Consider the following 15,491-nt stretch of genomic DNA (forward strand, 5'->3'; position numbering starts at 1 on the left):
AGAAACCTGGGGAGCTTATAATGCGAACAGCGTGTTTCAAAGCGGCAGGAAGCATGCTTCCGAGCAGATAAACTTTCCTCCTCAGAACAGCGCAGTGCTGCACTTCAGTGGTCGGGTGAAGACACAGCATGCAAAGGGGTCTAGCTCCAGTTTTTGGAATTCAGCAAACTCGCTGGATTAATGCAGTACTTGTTCTCGAACTCGCTGGTTTATGCGGACGTGCTCCAAAACGTTATTTCAAACAAGAAAACGCCGTGAAGGCTAAAAATGAGTCAAATAAAGTAAACTGGCTGTTGTGTGGACACTTCAGCACCACGGAGAGCGCACACTAAAACTCACTGACCGTCTCACAAACAAATCATTCTGTCCTGCGTGTGCCGTGCAACTTTCTAACCAATATGTAACAGCTGGAATGAGATAAAGTATCCGCAGATTTTACTGTTGGACCTGGATCAGATCAGACAATGTCACACTGAGCGCCCCCCAAAAACCATTACAGCATATTATGCGTGTGGCACTTAAGTTTGAATGTGTCATACTTTTAAGTTTAGGTTCATATCCTCTTCGATCTTTGACATTTCAGTGTTGGGATCACTTTGCGCATGTTGGGACGGTTTTCCCTCCCTGTGCTGATCCGTATGGATGCGCCAGAGGAGATTTTTGCGCTCGTAGGGGAGGGACGTATGAAGTCAAGTTGGGATCATATCAGGAAGGAGCGCACCGACAAAGCGAGATAGACGACACCAGGGGAGAGAGGCACATTTTCACGCCCTCTCACATTATTTCTCGTCTCATCGATTAAAGAGACAGGCTTCCTTCAGGAAAAAAGTGAACAGGATCCCCAAACGACACGAGGGAGAGATGCAGTCTGTGGAGAGATGGACTTTGCTGCTTTTACTCGTGGGTTTGAAGGCGCAAGGTGAGTGGCGTTTATTCAAGGTAGAGTTATATAGTATATTCTGCAGATTACAGACGCATGAGGATTTTTGGCTGCATGGTTTTCAAGGCTCCAGGACACTGGAGCCTCTCTGCGCGTCAGTGTCTTGATAGTTAACTTGGTGATTCTGGGGTGATTAGGCTGAATTACTGTGCATTCTCCGAGGCGTCTTTTAGTAACTTTGTCTTTTTCTGCCATCCTCCAGTGCTTTGTGGTCATCGCTATGTCGACTCCAAACTTTTTCTCGTTTTTATCATTTGAATAATTAGCAAAAATATCGTCAAAATATGCAAAAGATTTCCTGCCAAAACATTAATTTTAGATTTTTGCACTAAAACTTCTTTTCTTACGACTCTAACACTAGGTCAACAAAAACGAAATGCGGAAAAATCTGGAGAAAGGCAAATGAATTTTGATGAATGCTAATTTTGTTTTGAAGGGTCGATGTGATTTCACTAAGCAAAACAGATTACAGTTCCGTTTCCCCGTTTACAGGTAGCGAGACTTTTGGAGGTTATACGAGGCCTGTGCCAATTTTGTTTATTCACACAGAAAGAAGATATAAAGGTTTTAGTCGGGAGGAGGGGGCTTGGTCTGCTGCAGGCATTTGATAAAAACCCTCCTAGCAATGCGTGTCTTCGGATGAATCTGATGACCTTATTTCGTTTCACCCCAATTACGACACTAATTAAAAGTTGTATTCATTTCTTGTTTGTTCTTATAGTTTGTAGCAAAGGATAGGTACAAAACATTACATATTTAGCACGAGATACTTTTAAAGTTATCTTGTTGAAGGCTCGTTTGATTGTTGTAATAAAGTTAAACTTATAATCATTAAGGTATTTTCAACTAGCAGTAAAAATAATCGACTAAACTAAAACATACAAAAGTGTATGTTTTTTTTCAGACAAGAGCAGCTTTGTCCAGAGAAGATTCATAAAATATATATAGAAAGGTAGGAAAAGAGGGAGGACGCAAGAAATGACTGATAGAAGGAGGAAAGAAAGCTAGACAGTGAGGAAGCGAGGAAATCGGGTAATGAAGGGTTGAAGATAGGAATGGGTGAAGGGCCATGAGAGAGAGAGAGAGAGAGGGGGGGGGGGGGGGGAAGAAGATAAAGATGAAAACAAAGAAGGGAGGGGAGATAGAAGAAAGATTGGAAAAGAGGGAAGATCTGGTGCAAAAAGATTCATAGAAGAAAGAAGGAAAGATAGCTGGGGTAGAAGGGAATAGGAATGAAATGTCAAAGATAAGAAGGAAATGAAGGCGAGGAGGAGGAATGGAGGAAATGAGAATGGAAGGAAGAAATAGTAGGAAGCCAGGATAAAGGATGAAAGAGAGAAGGAAAGAAGAGAAAGGGGTAGGCAGGGCAGAAAGAAGGAAAGGCATTGAGATGAGGCTCAAGGAAAGGAGATAAGGATGCCATCCAACTTGGAATGATGAAAGGGAAGGAAGAATTTGTGATTATTGATATGCAGCCAGTATCTTAATCATTGACCGCAGCTGAGCAGAGAGCCTGGATCTGACCTGGAGCCACTATGTGGAATAAATTCAGCGACAGTAATTATGCTGCAGCATTTCCAAGCTTCAATGTAAACATTTGCTATCTGATTTATGCATGGTGGCAGGCAGACTTTCTTATGGTGTATCAGCCTTTATACACATTCTTTATTCCAAGTCCATATCACGCCTGTACCTGAATCACGTCACATGAATTTTGGAAAAAAATAAACTTGACCCTTCATCTGTTGTTGTAACTAAATTTAATAAACACTTCTAAAGACAGTGAGCTTCTAAGAAAGAAGCTGAAGCATTTTGACCAGGTATCTCACAAGATTGCTAAGATTATGCTGATTTTCATCCTTTACAGTGTAGGAAAATTTCAATGTGGGGCATTTAAATAAATTTAGGAACACAAATTAATTCTAATAATCAGATTAAATGTCACGTTCCCTGGTGATAATTTAATGACCAAATCCCATGTTTTTACAAAGTCCCAAAACTGAGACCACTGAGTGCTGGTTCCTCCAATCAGAGATGATGATATAATTGAGAGAAACTCTATAAGGAACATAAACATAACAGTATCATAAAATCCTGTTGCAAATAAGACAAGATTAATGCTGTCGAAAATTGTTAATCTTGGGATTTAGTGCACAGGGCGGTAAAAAAAAACCCCAATTTTTATTCCAGTTAATTATTTGAATGCAGAATGCACTGTTTGTTTCTAAGAGGAGCTGCTGCAGATTAGAGCTCTGAACTTTAAATTGGATACAATTAAACATTAAAGGTTACTGTGCCATAGCCTGAAAACAGAGACGTGGAAATTCCTTTAGTTTGTCTGCAGATCAAAGCGAAATTCATTTTATTGCTGGAAAAGGCATTCTTGGTATGTGTTCCAGTAGTTGAAATTCCAGCTGAGTAAACAAGAAAGACTTGGCAGCACAATTCTAAGCTTAGAATCCAGTCTAAAAATATAAATATATATAAAAAATATTTATATTTATATTTTCTGCATCACCAGCTGAATATGTGCACATTTCAGTGAATGTGCACTGCACAGTAAAGCTGTAGGCTGTAACTTTACAGCTGGGTTTCATTTGTGATGATACTGTAGTTCCTGCTTAACAAGTTGCACAAATACATTCAACAGGACAAAATACATACTGCACATAAAAAAAAAATAAAAACATGGCACTTCCAATTTTACACTGAAACTCTGCTCTTGAGCAGGTTATGCATTCAGCACAAGTTACCATGGTGATTTAACCAGGTTAAAAAAAAAAAATAGAGCCTCTTTCATGACACACAAAACTCTGACTTTAAGCTTGACATAGCTTCCTGACCCATAAAACTTGCTTTGTACTTCTCCCCTCTGACCAAGTGATGAGTTGGATGAGCTGGGCATGCAAACATTTACTCCATCACTTCAGAAAGGGACATTTTAAAGCACTCGTCTTCTTTTTCTGTTTCAGCACAATCTACAGCCAAAACTGGCTCATGGGCAGTTCAACATTCACTTCTGACCCTGTGTTCAGTCAGCCTGCACAAAGTTTGCACTAAGTTTGGAGACACTATCAGAATACAAACTTCTGTACTGGTAAATGGACGGGTATATATATATATATATATAGCACTTTTCTGCTTTTTCTGAGCACTCAAAGCGTTTCTGCACTACAAGCCAAATTCACCCATTTACACACATTCATGCAGTGCTTTATTCTATGCACTTTAAGCACTTTTTATCTGTCTCATACACACTCACTCACACTCTGATGGATACATCTCACTTGAGAAGGTTCAGTATATTGTCCAACGTGAACTGGAGGAACCTTGGAATGAACCACAAACTTTCCAAATAGTAAATGGCCTGCTCTACCAGCTGAGCCACAGCTGCACCTAATCTCAAATTAGCAGTGGTAATGGTCTTTAGTGATTTGTGACACTGATTAATATTACTCGCATGGATTCATCCTTTTTGAAAGCTGTGAATGTGCAAAACGTGGAAAAACTTATGTAACCATACCGTTAGCTGCAGTTGTGTCCATATATTTGGATAACACACAAACTGTAAACACCAATTAAGCAAGCAATGCTTAGTTTGCCTGTGGTGATTTCAGAAGTGCTACTATTGTGTGTTACTTTAACTTGCATATAGTCACAGCACTGTCCCTTGTATTCAAATAAAGGCTATTCTCATAATGTAATTGAATGCATGACTGATGATCCGGTCAGTGAACTGTGGTGATAAGGTGTGTGTTTGTGTCTGTGTGTGCCTGCATGACGGCAGCTGTGTGGTAACGAGGCTTATATCACGGTAACATTTATAGCGCAGAACACAGAGCAGAGGGGGCGTGGCTAAATATGAACTGAGTCACAGATAAATGTGTTGAGAGGACCTCATGTTGCATCCCTCGCTTCACATCCGCCGGTTTTCATAAAGGCTGAACCTGTTTGTTGGAGTTCAGTTTTTAGAGTAGAAGGCTTCGGGTGATGTTTGTGAAAATGTGTCCATTGTCAGTTGTTAAAACTTATTTTGTGGATAAATGCGATCCTTTATGTTACAGTTTTACAGTTTTTCTAATGGAATATTGAGCTAAAGATACTTCCTGTCAACATCAAACAAGGGCTTCTCAGTTTGCATGTAAAATATTTCTCACTCTGGCATGGCCCAAAGTCAAAATGATATTTCTCCTACATCCAGAGAAAGGAATATATGGGCACTTACATTCCTGGTCAGGGTCACATTCGCACCTAATAATGACAAAATGCACATGCTAAAATGAGCAAAGGACCACTGAGATATTGAACTACAAAGGCTGAGCGCTTTTCTTCCATGAAACATATTCAAATTCATGTAACCCAGTTTTTTTGTGAGCATGCCTTCAGGGAAATTTCTATTAGATCTGCTCATTTCAAAGGTGAAAAAAGTTAAAAATGGATGAGAACTGCGAAATGCATGCAGTCGAGCATGAATGTCATAAGTCCTTCAAAAAGAGCTATGCTTGACCAATATTTGTCACGGCTGCACAGCAGTCGTGTGGTGAATTGAGAAAAGGATCCAAGATGCAGGCACTGACTGGGGTGCGAGTGAAAATTTATTTGCAGAGGTGATAAAGTGACAAAACAGGAAGAGCAGAGCGGGGAGTAAACAAACCTAAACTGGGAAAACTAAAGAACAAAACTTAAACCAGACACTCACGGGAGGAGGAGCGAAATGCACAAAGAGAGATGGCAGAGAGACGCAGAATGAATACCAGGTAACAGAATAATGCAGACTGACATGGAGTTAAACAGACGACGCGACAGAGAGCACAGGAAAACACAGGGCTTAAATACACGGGGAGTAATCAGGGAATGGGCCACAGGAGGGAGACACAGCTGGGAGCAATAAGGCTAACGAGACAGGGGAGAGGTAAAACTGAACACACTGACATGAGACATGAACTTTCAGAATAAAACAGGAAACTAACAGACACAGAGAACCAGACCGGACACTGAACTTGACAGGCAGACTCATGAGCAGACACAATAACACCATGGACAGACAGAGGGAACACAGAGAAGTGGAAGCAGGCAGGCAAAGAACAGAAACCTAACAAATGGCAAAATCACAACAGAATACACACTCTGAATGAACAAAAGCATAAGGAACACAAAACACTGAGTCCTCAGACTCAGGACCATGACAGTACCCCCCCCTCAAGGGCTGGCACCAGACAGCCCAACAGAAACACAAAAACGGACCAAAGCCAAAAAAACCCCCCACGAACCAAAAAACAGAAAACGACCCGACCAGGGCGGGCGGTGGGGGTCCAGGACGGAGGGACATAGTCCGAAAAGGCCCAGACGGACAAGGTCAGGGGGCCGACCCGGAGGCCAAAACAGTTCAGTTCCGGGGGCCGACCGTGTGAAAGGCAGCAGCAGTGGGGCAGGTCCGGAGGCCGGCCACGCAGTAGGCAGTGGTGTGGAAACAGTTCTGGGGACCGACCGTGCAGACGGCAACAGCGGCGTGGAAACAGCTCTGGGGGCCGACCGTGCGGACGGCAACAGCGGCGTGGAAACAAGTCCGGAGGCCGGCCACGTGGAAGGTAGTGGCGGCGTTCAGGAGGGCGTTCAGGAGGGCGTCCACAGTGGCGGAGATGCCCAACAAGCGGCCTGGCAGATGACGACGATGTGGAGGTGGTAGTAGGGGACCTGAAGGCTGCGTGGCCCCTGCAGCCCCAGGCGAAGCGGAGGCTGGACCAGACGAGGCGGAGGCAGAGGCTGGACCAGGCGATGCTGATGAGGATGCTGGACCAGGCGATGCTGAAGCGGAGGCTGGACCAGACGAGGATGAAGCGGAGGCTGGACCAGACGAGGATGAAGCGGAGGCTGGACCAGACGAAGCAGCTGATGAGGATGAAGCAGTGGCTGGACCAGACGAAGCAGCTGATGAGGATGAAGCAGTGGCTGGACCAGACGAAGCAGCTGATGAGGATGAAGCAGTGGCTGGACCAGACGAAGCAGCTGATGAGGATGAAGCAGTGGCTGGACCAGACGAAGCAGCTGATGAGGATGAAGCAGTGGCTGGACCAGACGAAGCAGCTGATGAGGATGAAGCAGTGGCTGGACCAGACGAAGCAGCTGATGAGGATGAAGCAGTGGCTGGACCAGACGAAGCAGCTGATGAGGATGAAGCAGTGGCTGGACCAGACGAAGCAGCTGATGAGGATGAAGCAGTGGCTGGACCAGACGAAGCAGCTGATGAGGATGAAGCAGTGGCTGGACCAGACGAAGCAGCTGATGAGGATGAAGCAGTGGCTGGACCAGACGAAGCAGCTGATGAGGATGAAGCAGTGGCTGGACCAGACGAAGCAGCTGATGAGGATGAAGCAGTGGCTGGACCAGACGAAGCGGCTGATGAGGATGAAGCAGTGGCTGGACCAGACGAAGCGGCTGATGAGGATGAAGCAGTGGCTGGACCAGACGAAGCGGCTGATGAGGATGCTGAGGCTGGACCAGACGAAGCAGCTGATGACGATGCTGAGGCTGGACCAGACGAAGCAGGCGATGCTGAAGCAGATGCTGGACCAGGCGATGCTGAAGCAGATGCTGGACCAGGCGATGCTGAAGCAGATGCTGGACCAGGCGATGCTGAAGCAGATGCTGGACCAGGCGATGCTGATGAGGAAGCGGAAGCTGGACCAGGCGAGGGTGATGAGACTGCAGCTGGTGATGAGACTGCAGCTGGTGATGAGACTGCAGCTGAGGGCTGGACGGGCTCCTCGGGCCCCCCAGCTGACGAGGCAGAAGGCTGGACGGGCTCCTCGGGCCCCCCAGCTGACGAGGCAGAAGGCTGGACGGGCTCCTCGGGCCCCCCAGCAAAAACAGTCTCAGAACCAGTGGGCACTAAAGCCCCTGGCACACACAGGACAGAACCAGCAGGTGCGGAGACCTCTGGCAGAGACAGAAAAGAACCAGCAGGCACACGGGCCTCTGGCAGCGACGCAACAGAACCAGCAGGCACACGGGCCTCTGGCAGGGACGCAACAGAACCAGCAGGCACACGGGCCTCTGGCAGGGACGCAACAGAACCAGCAGGCGCACGGGCCTCTGGCAAACACATGGCAGACTGCAGCTGCACAGAGCATTGGGTCTGCTCAGGCAGCGACGGCCGGGTGTGGTCCTCAGCTGGCTTCTTAACCGCCAGGGGTCCTGAGTCTGCTGGGGGCTGAGACCCAGCCTCTGGGGAGGCCCTGGGGCGAGTAACAGTCTCTAAATTAGCCAGTTTCTGAGAAACTAGAGTGGTTTTAATGCATTTGTCTCTCCGCTCAAAATGGGTGCTAGGAACGAGATTCAAAATGGGTGGCACAGACACAGCCTCCAGTATGGAGGGAACGGGTGATCGGGCTAATGGCATAGATGCAGGCTGGGCTAATGAACTGGCTAAAGGCTGATGTACTGGTTGAAGTGAGACTGGAGTTGGTGGTGGAGTGGATGAAACACAGTCAGCTACTGTTATGGATGTTTTGAAAATGCCAACTTGTGAGAGGTCAGTTACCACGAAGGTAGGTAAACGCCGTGTACTGTCTTTACCCTCCCCATGAACGGCCCCAGAAAACACAGTCCCAGAAGCACCAGCGTCCTTAAAACTCACCACAGCTGGTCGCACAGGAGTCCCTGAATCCGGCTGTGGGGTGAAGCGTCGGTGGCGCGAATGTTTCCTCCCCACCGCTGACGGCTCCGACAGGCAGGGAAAAACCTCTGGGGGGTCGGGCCGTGAAACCTCCGGTGGGTGAATCTGAGACGGATGCTTTGTGGCGGTCGTAGTCCATTGTTGCTGGGCACAATTGGCTACTTCCCGAGCTTGCACCGCTTCCTGGGCTTTATGCAGCTCAGCGATTAAGTCTGTAAATCCCCGGACCTGGTGGAGATAGGGATTTCCGGCCAGGATTGCCTCAACGGCATTTATCCCCACAACTTTCGCTCGTGCATTGGAGGTGTGGGTTACCCAGTCCACCAGGCGTAGGGCACGTGTGAGGTCGCTCTCCCCGGCCAAGACCGCTGGATCCATCTTGTGGTCGCGTCGTACTGTCACGGCTGCACAGCAGTCGTGTGGTGAATTGAGAAAAGGATCCAAGATGCAGGCACTGACTGGGGTGCGAGTGAAAATTTATTTGCAGAGGTGATAAAGTGACAAAACAGGAAGAGCAGAGCGGGGAGTAAACAAACCTAAACTGGGAAAACTAAAGAACAAAACTTAAACCAGACACTCACGGGAGGAGGAGCGAAATGCGCAGAGAGACGCAGAATGAATACCAGGTAACAGAATAATGCAGACTGACATGGAGTTAAACAGACGACGCGACAGAGAGCACAGGAAAACACAGGGCTTAAATACACGGGGAGTGATCAGGGAATGGGCCACAGGAGGGAGACACAGCTGGGAGCAATAAGGCTAACGAGACAGGGGAGAGGTAAAACTGAACACACTGACATGAGACATGAACTTTCAGAATAAAACAGGAAACTAACAGACACAGAGAACCAGACCGGACACTGAACTTGACAGGCAGACTCATGAGCAGACACAATAACACCATGGACAGACAGAGGGAACACAGAGAAGTGGAAGCAGGCAGGCAAAGAACAGAAACCTAACAAATGGCAAAATCACAACAGAATACACACTCTGAATGAACAAAAGCATAAGGAACACAAAACACTGAGTCCTCAGACTCAGGACCATGACAATATTAGCATCTGCTGAGAACGTCGGGACAAAAAGAATACAATAAAAAAGACAAATCAAACAAAGCTGTTTGTAGATTTTGCCTGAATACAAGTGTGGAGCCTTTGCTGTTAAAGGCATCAGTCACATCTCATGGTATTCCATTAACTGGACACACATACACACACACTCACTGCTCCACGATCCTATCTTCCTGGGCTTTTTGCACCTGTCTCTCACTTTTCTGTGACTTCGCCTCTTTCTCACTCACTAATCTCTCAGGTTCTTTTCCTCTCATCGGTCTTTTCTCTTGTTTTCCTCTCTCTCCTTTTCCACTCCCACTTAATCTCTGTCACTTAAATTCAATGCATTTCAGCTCAGTTTACAGGCACACAGGAAAAATAAACACTTCAGCTTTATACAGTGTTTACCATATAAGCATTGTACATAAAAAAGAACCCTCGTCTATCTCCATTCCTTTCTGTTTCATTCTTTCTCACTCTCCTTTAAAAGCATTTGCATGCTCAGGGGAGGCTAAAGGCTAAATGGCTTACTCTTACACCAGCCTCTCACACGGCCAATAAAACTGTCTCTTCTTTAACAATAAGCATTATCTGTCCGGTATTCCTCTACACCAGCTTGTCTCCTGTTTCCTGCTTCTCTACTTTTGAGTCCATTAAGTGTATATGTTGTTAACTCAAACCAGGATATCCCCCCCCCCCCCTCCCCCTGTATCATACACTGTAGCTGTCTTATTTTTTGAGTCCCATCAAAAAGATGATCCGCTTAAACGGTAAAGAACAGAGCTGTGCAGTGGTGTCAAAAGACAAACTGAGATGCTTCCTTTAAGTCACTAGAACATCTCTGTAGGAAAGATAGCTAAGCAGTGCAGGCAGAAATAAAAGGGCCTTAGAATCTTCTCTTTCCCCCATTTTTCATCACAGCAGTGGATTAGTGCACCATATTTGCAGTGCAGGTTAAGGTGGCCAAACTAAAGACATGCCCAAGCTAAGGAAAATAATCCAATTAGAGGGAAAAAAGAGAAATTAACTAGGAATCTGCAATATAAATATGATAATTCAAAGCTTATCTCGAGACAATATGTAACTCCTCCCACTCAAGGAAATAATTAGGCAACTGTAAAAAGTGCACTTGTTGGAAAATGCAACTGTTTTAAATTAATGTTGGAAAAAGGTTACCCTCGGGATATCCCATGGGAGCTGTTCAGTATAGGGTGTCTGCCTTGCTGTTACAAGTCATTGGCCCCTGTACAAGTAGAACGACATCTTGGTGTGTATTGCTGGCAATAAGTTGGAGTTGTTGCCAAGAGGTGTTGGACTTTGTCACCGATTCTGTTCGGAGATTTTAATGGGCAGAATTTCTAAGTGGACCTTCACCTTGGTGATTTTGTGCAGATGATGTGGTTCTGTTTGTCTCATCAGGTGGTGACCTGTAGCTCGCATTGGAGCAGTTCCCACCCAAGTATGAAGTGGCAGTAATGACAATTAGAACCTCCAAGTCCGAGGCCATTGTTCTCAGCATGGCCCAATATATTCAAGGTTCAAGGTTCAAGGTTCTTTATTTGTCACATGCATAGTTATACAAGTATAACACACAGTGAAATGTAGCCTGACACGCTCCTCGACATGTGCAAAAAAATTGGGGAGGGGGGGGGGGGGGTGTAGAGGAAGAACATATATATATATATATATATATATATATATATATATATATATATATATATATATATATATATATATATATATATATATATATGTGTAGTATATACATTGGGTGAATGTGCAGTAGTAGCAGCAAGCAGGTGAATTCTGTACATTACAGTTTTTCTCGATTGCTAAAACACATTTCTTGAAACTACGCCTCATATCCTCACAACAGTAAACACAAATCCATAACATCTCACTCAATTTCCCAAACATCCTATTTCCAGGTCAAAATGAAGCTCTACACCCAAAACTATTCACTCCTGCTGAAAAACCAAACTTTGCCCTCAGACATCAAACACAAGCCCTCAAAAACACACACACTACAATAGAGTTTTGCACACTGGTACAATTAATTCAAAACAATAGTTCCAAAACAAATAGGTTGCTTATGGTTCTCCCCTTCAAAACCCTTGTCACATGATAAACACAAAAGACGCAACCAATGTATGTACAGTGGCACATTGTCATTCATGTACTATACAGTACAACACACACCAGAAACATTATCCCACCTCAGCATCTTGTCTTTGGTCTGGGTCAGGCCAGAGAATCTCATCCACATCACAGGCTATATTGGCCCTGGCCAGGCAGCGGGGGTAAAATCCTCTTGCATGCCTGATCCACCCCTGGCATGCATCTACTGATATGTCTAGGCAGGCCTCTTCCATGGCCTGAAGGAGGTGAACACGGACGGACATAAGGTTCTCGGTCATACACTTTCCACCGCCATGCCGAAAATAACTCCTCTATCGGGTTTAGAAAGGGAGAGTATGCAGGCAGAAAGATATTAGAAAACCTTGGGTTATTGGTAAACCAGTCACGAACCAGAGCAGCGCGATGGAAGCTGACGTTATCCCACACAACAACGTAGTGAGGCTGCTCTGGCTGTGCTGGTTCCCTGTAGTCCAGCTGGAACATATGTTGTCTTAAACCATCAAGAAAAGCAAGGAGAAGCATAGTGTTATAGGGTCCTAGTACGGCATGGCGGTGGAGTACCCCTCGTTGGCTGATGGCTGCGCACATAGTGACATTCCCCCCACGCTGACCAGGGACATTTACAATAGCCCGATGGCCAATTATGTTCCTCCCCCTTTTCCTTCTTTTGGTCAGGTTAAAACCTGCCTCATCCACAAAGATTATTTCATGGGGAACAGGCCGTCCTTCAATCTCAAAGATTCTCTGCAAGACACATAACACAGTAGAGTCAGTCGGTACCCTGAACCACAGTTCAAGAGTGCTGAAATGGCAGCATAAACTGCCATGCTGTGATGGTACACAATACTTTATACAGTATCAAAACTCATACCTGAACATATTCCACACGTTGGTTTTTCACTCTGTCAGAGTTTCGTTCGAAAGGGACTCGGTATGCCTGTTTCATCCGGAATTGATTCTTTCGGAGGATGCGGTCAATTGTGGAGAGGCTGACGGCATTTATGCCTCGAAAAAGATGATCATCCTCAATCACTCTCCTTTGAATCTCTTGCAGGCGGATTACATTATTTGCAATTACCATGTTTACAAGTTCCCTCTCTTGCTCCTCCGACAAAAGCCTTAACCTGCCTCCACCAGGTGGTCGTCTCTGTGTCCTACAAAAATAGAAGCACTCATTACTGTAACTGTCACACATTCATTTTACAGGCAAATAATGGAAACATACTGAAACTCAAGACACATAAGTTCAGTAACTTAAACGTTACTGTACAAAGCAGTCTTACTGCAAGTACACCTACCTGTTTTCCTCCCTGAAGGTTCTGATGATGGAGGCAACAGTGAAGCGACTCAAATTTGGTTGTACTCGTTGCCCAGCCTCCCTCATAGTCATCCCATGGACAAGGACATGGTCAACTAAAGTGGCTCGAATTTCATCCGAGACTGACTGTCTTCTTGCCCTTGCTCTTCCCCTTCCTTGTCGCCGTCGTTCTCCACCTCCACCTCCTTCACCACGTCCTCCTCCTCCTCCACCTCTCCCTCCTCCTCCACCACCTTCCTGTTGTCCTAGACCACCTCCTCCTCCTCTTCCACCACGTCCTCCTCTTTCACCATGTCCTCTTCCTCCACCACGTCCTCCTCCTTCACCACGTCCTCTTTCTCCACCACGTCCTCTTCCTTTGCATCTCTTTGGATCCATTGTTTCAAACCTGAATGAGCTGACTTTGGCCCTTTTATCTATCCATCGCAGGTTCTGATTGGTGTGTGCTAAATTTTGACTCCTAGTGTTTCCACCTGGTTAATTGTGTGCTAATTGAGCTCAAGCTATGCTGACTTACAGTTTTTTCTGATTGCTTAAGCACATTTTTTGTAACTATTGGCTAATTTTGCAAAACTCTTCACACAAATAAGAAAACCTGTCACCCAATAATCAAAACATTGTAGTTCTCTTGTAAAAGCAAACACAGCTAGATTAACTCTTCACACCTTCGTAAAAATGGTGTTTCCGTATCAAACAGTACACACAAGCCATCATCTACTAAGCACACAATGCGCCAACTGCACACTGATGGTATGAATACAAAACACATCTGGCTTTTGCTTTCTCTGTGCACAAGGTAGGCTATGTCAGTTTGAGCTCATACTTCTGTCATAGATCCATAAGCATAGAGGGATCCAAACTTCAAGTACATCAAAACAAACACAAGTGTTTATTTCCAAGTATAGGATTATTTGCAGTCGCCATAATGACTATATGGGTTACTTGGTCTGCAGTGAACATGCTTCCTCTGCCCCAGCATCTGGTCATCTAGCAATTCTGTAAAGTAACAATTTCAGTATTTTTACATCAATGGTATTGGTGTGTTTCTCATTGGCATATGGCAGTGCTACAAATCTTTGTGCGAAGTGACTGTACTCACCGATTCTCATTTCAAGATGTCCTTATGGTGCTTGCTACAGTGTAGCGGCTCAAGTTAGGCTGGACCCGTTGGCCAGCTACCCTCAGGGTCATTCCACGGTTGATTACATGGTCCACTATTGTAGCTCTGATGTCATCAGCAATTCTATTTCTTACTCTTCCTACCCTTCCTCTCCCCCCTCCTCATCTTCCTCTCCCCCCTCCTCGTCTTCCTCTTGCTCCTCCTTGTCCTTGTCGTCCTCTTCATCCTACTTCTTCACCTCCACGTCCTCTTCCTCGGCCTCCTCTACTTCTCACTCTTTCTGCTCCCTCCATTGTACTCCGCACACACAGCTTACCTGTATTGTAGTGCTTAGGCTGATTGCAAAGTGAACTAATTATCTAAAAAAGTTTTCACATGTGAAAGTGTGCCAGACAGTTGGCAAATTAGTGTTAATGATAGCCATACATGTGTATACTTTTGCTAGGAGTGTGTTGGAAATTTGGTAATTGAGTGTTGTGCAGTGAATTGTGCCTACAGTTTTGCAAAGTGTGTGTTACAAAATTGCAAACTGAGTGCAAAGCAGTTTTTGTGCTTTTAGTTTTGCAAACTCAGTGAGTGGTTTTGCTATAAGTCTGAATAGTTTTAGAGATTGTGCTACAGGAATCACAGTTAGGGTTTGAGCATTCAGAAAAAACTGTAAGTTAACATTATTGCATGCTAGTGCTTTCTAAATGACTACATGGTGTAAGCACTGTAAAATGTAGGGATTTGTGTGTAGAGTTTTGCAGTAACAGTTCACCAAATTTGAGTCATGTGTCAAAGCAGGGAATAGTGTTTATAGTTCAGGGAAATGGGTGAGCTTTTTGAACAATAGCGTTACGGTTTTGAAATTTTAGTTTAGAGGCCTGGTTACAGTGTTTAAGCAATCGAGAAAAACTGTAATATGAATAGACATCTGACTATTTTACAGGATAGACAATATAAACATATTTTAAATTAAAGGAATTGAAATGTACATTGTGCCTTGGTTTAGTGTCTGGAAGAGTCCTGTCTGTCAATTATAGAGGATGTGGGAGGGCGGGTGTGTGTGTTTAGGGCACGGATGGCTTGGGGATAGAAGCTCCTCTTGAGTCTCTCTGTCCTTGCCCGGAAGATGCGGAACCTTCTACCAGATTGCAGAAGTTGGAACAGTTTGTTGCCAGGATGGGACGGGTCCTTCAGTATCTGCGCTGCTCTAGGCCGGCATCTCCTGGTGTAGGTGTCCTGAAGCGGGGGGAGAG

General features: G+C 45.2%; 1 protein-coding gene and 1 pseudogene across 1 annotated transcript in view; one reads left to right on the forward strand and one right to left on the reverse strand.

Annotated features, from left to right (window-relative positions):
• The first annotated feature begins 861 nt into the window (after positions 1-861).
• LOC146631145 (neuronal acetylcholine receptor subunit alpha-3-like) overlaps positions 862-15,491 on the forward strand; it is a 31,037-nt gene continuing 16,407 nt past the window's right edge. The window contains exon 1 of the mRNA XM_085356373.1: positions 862-919. Coding sequence (XP_085212499.1) covers positions 862-919 — 58 coding nt within the window. The remainder of the gene's footprint in view (positions 920-15,491) is intronic.
• On the reverse strand, positions 11,779-12,764 carry LOC146631146 (uncharacterized; annotated as a pseudogene).

Source organism: Diplotaxodon limnothrissa, linkage group LG6 (assembly GCF_057381915.1).
Source record: "Diplotaxodon limnothrissa isolate DT_005_m linkage group LG6, D_limnothrissa_male_GT1.1, whole genome shotgun sequence".
Lineage (NCBI taxonomy): Eukaryota > Metazoa > Chordata > Actinopteri > Cichliformes > Cichlidae > Diplotaxodon > Diplotaxodon limnothrissa.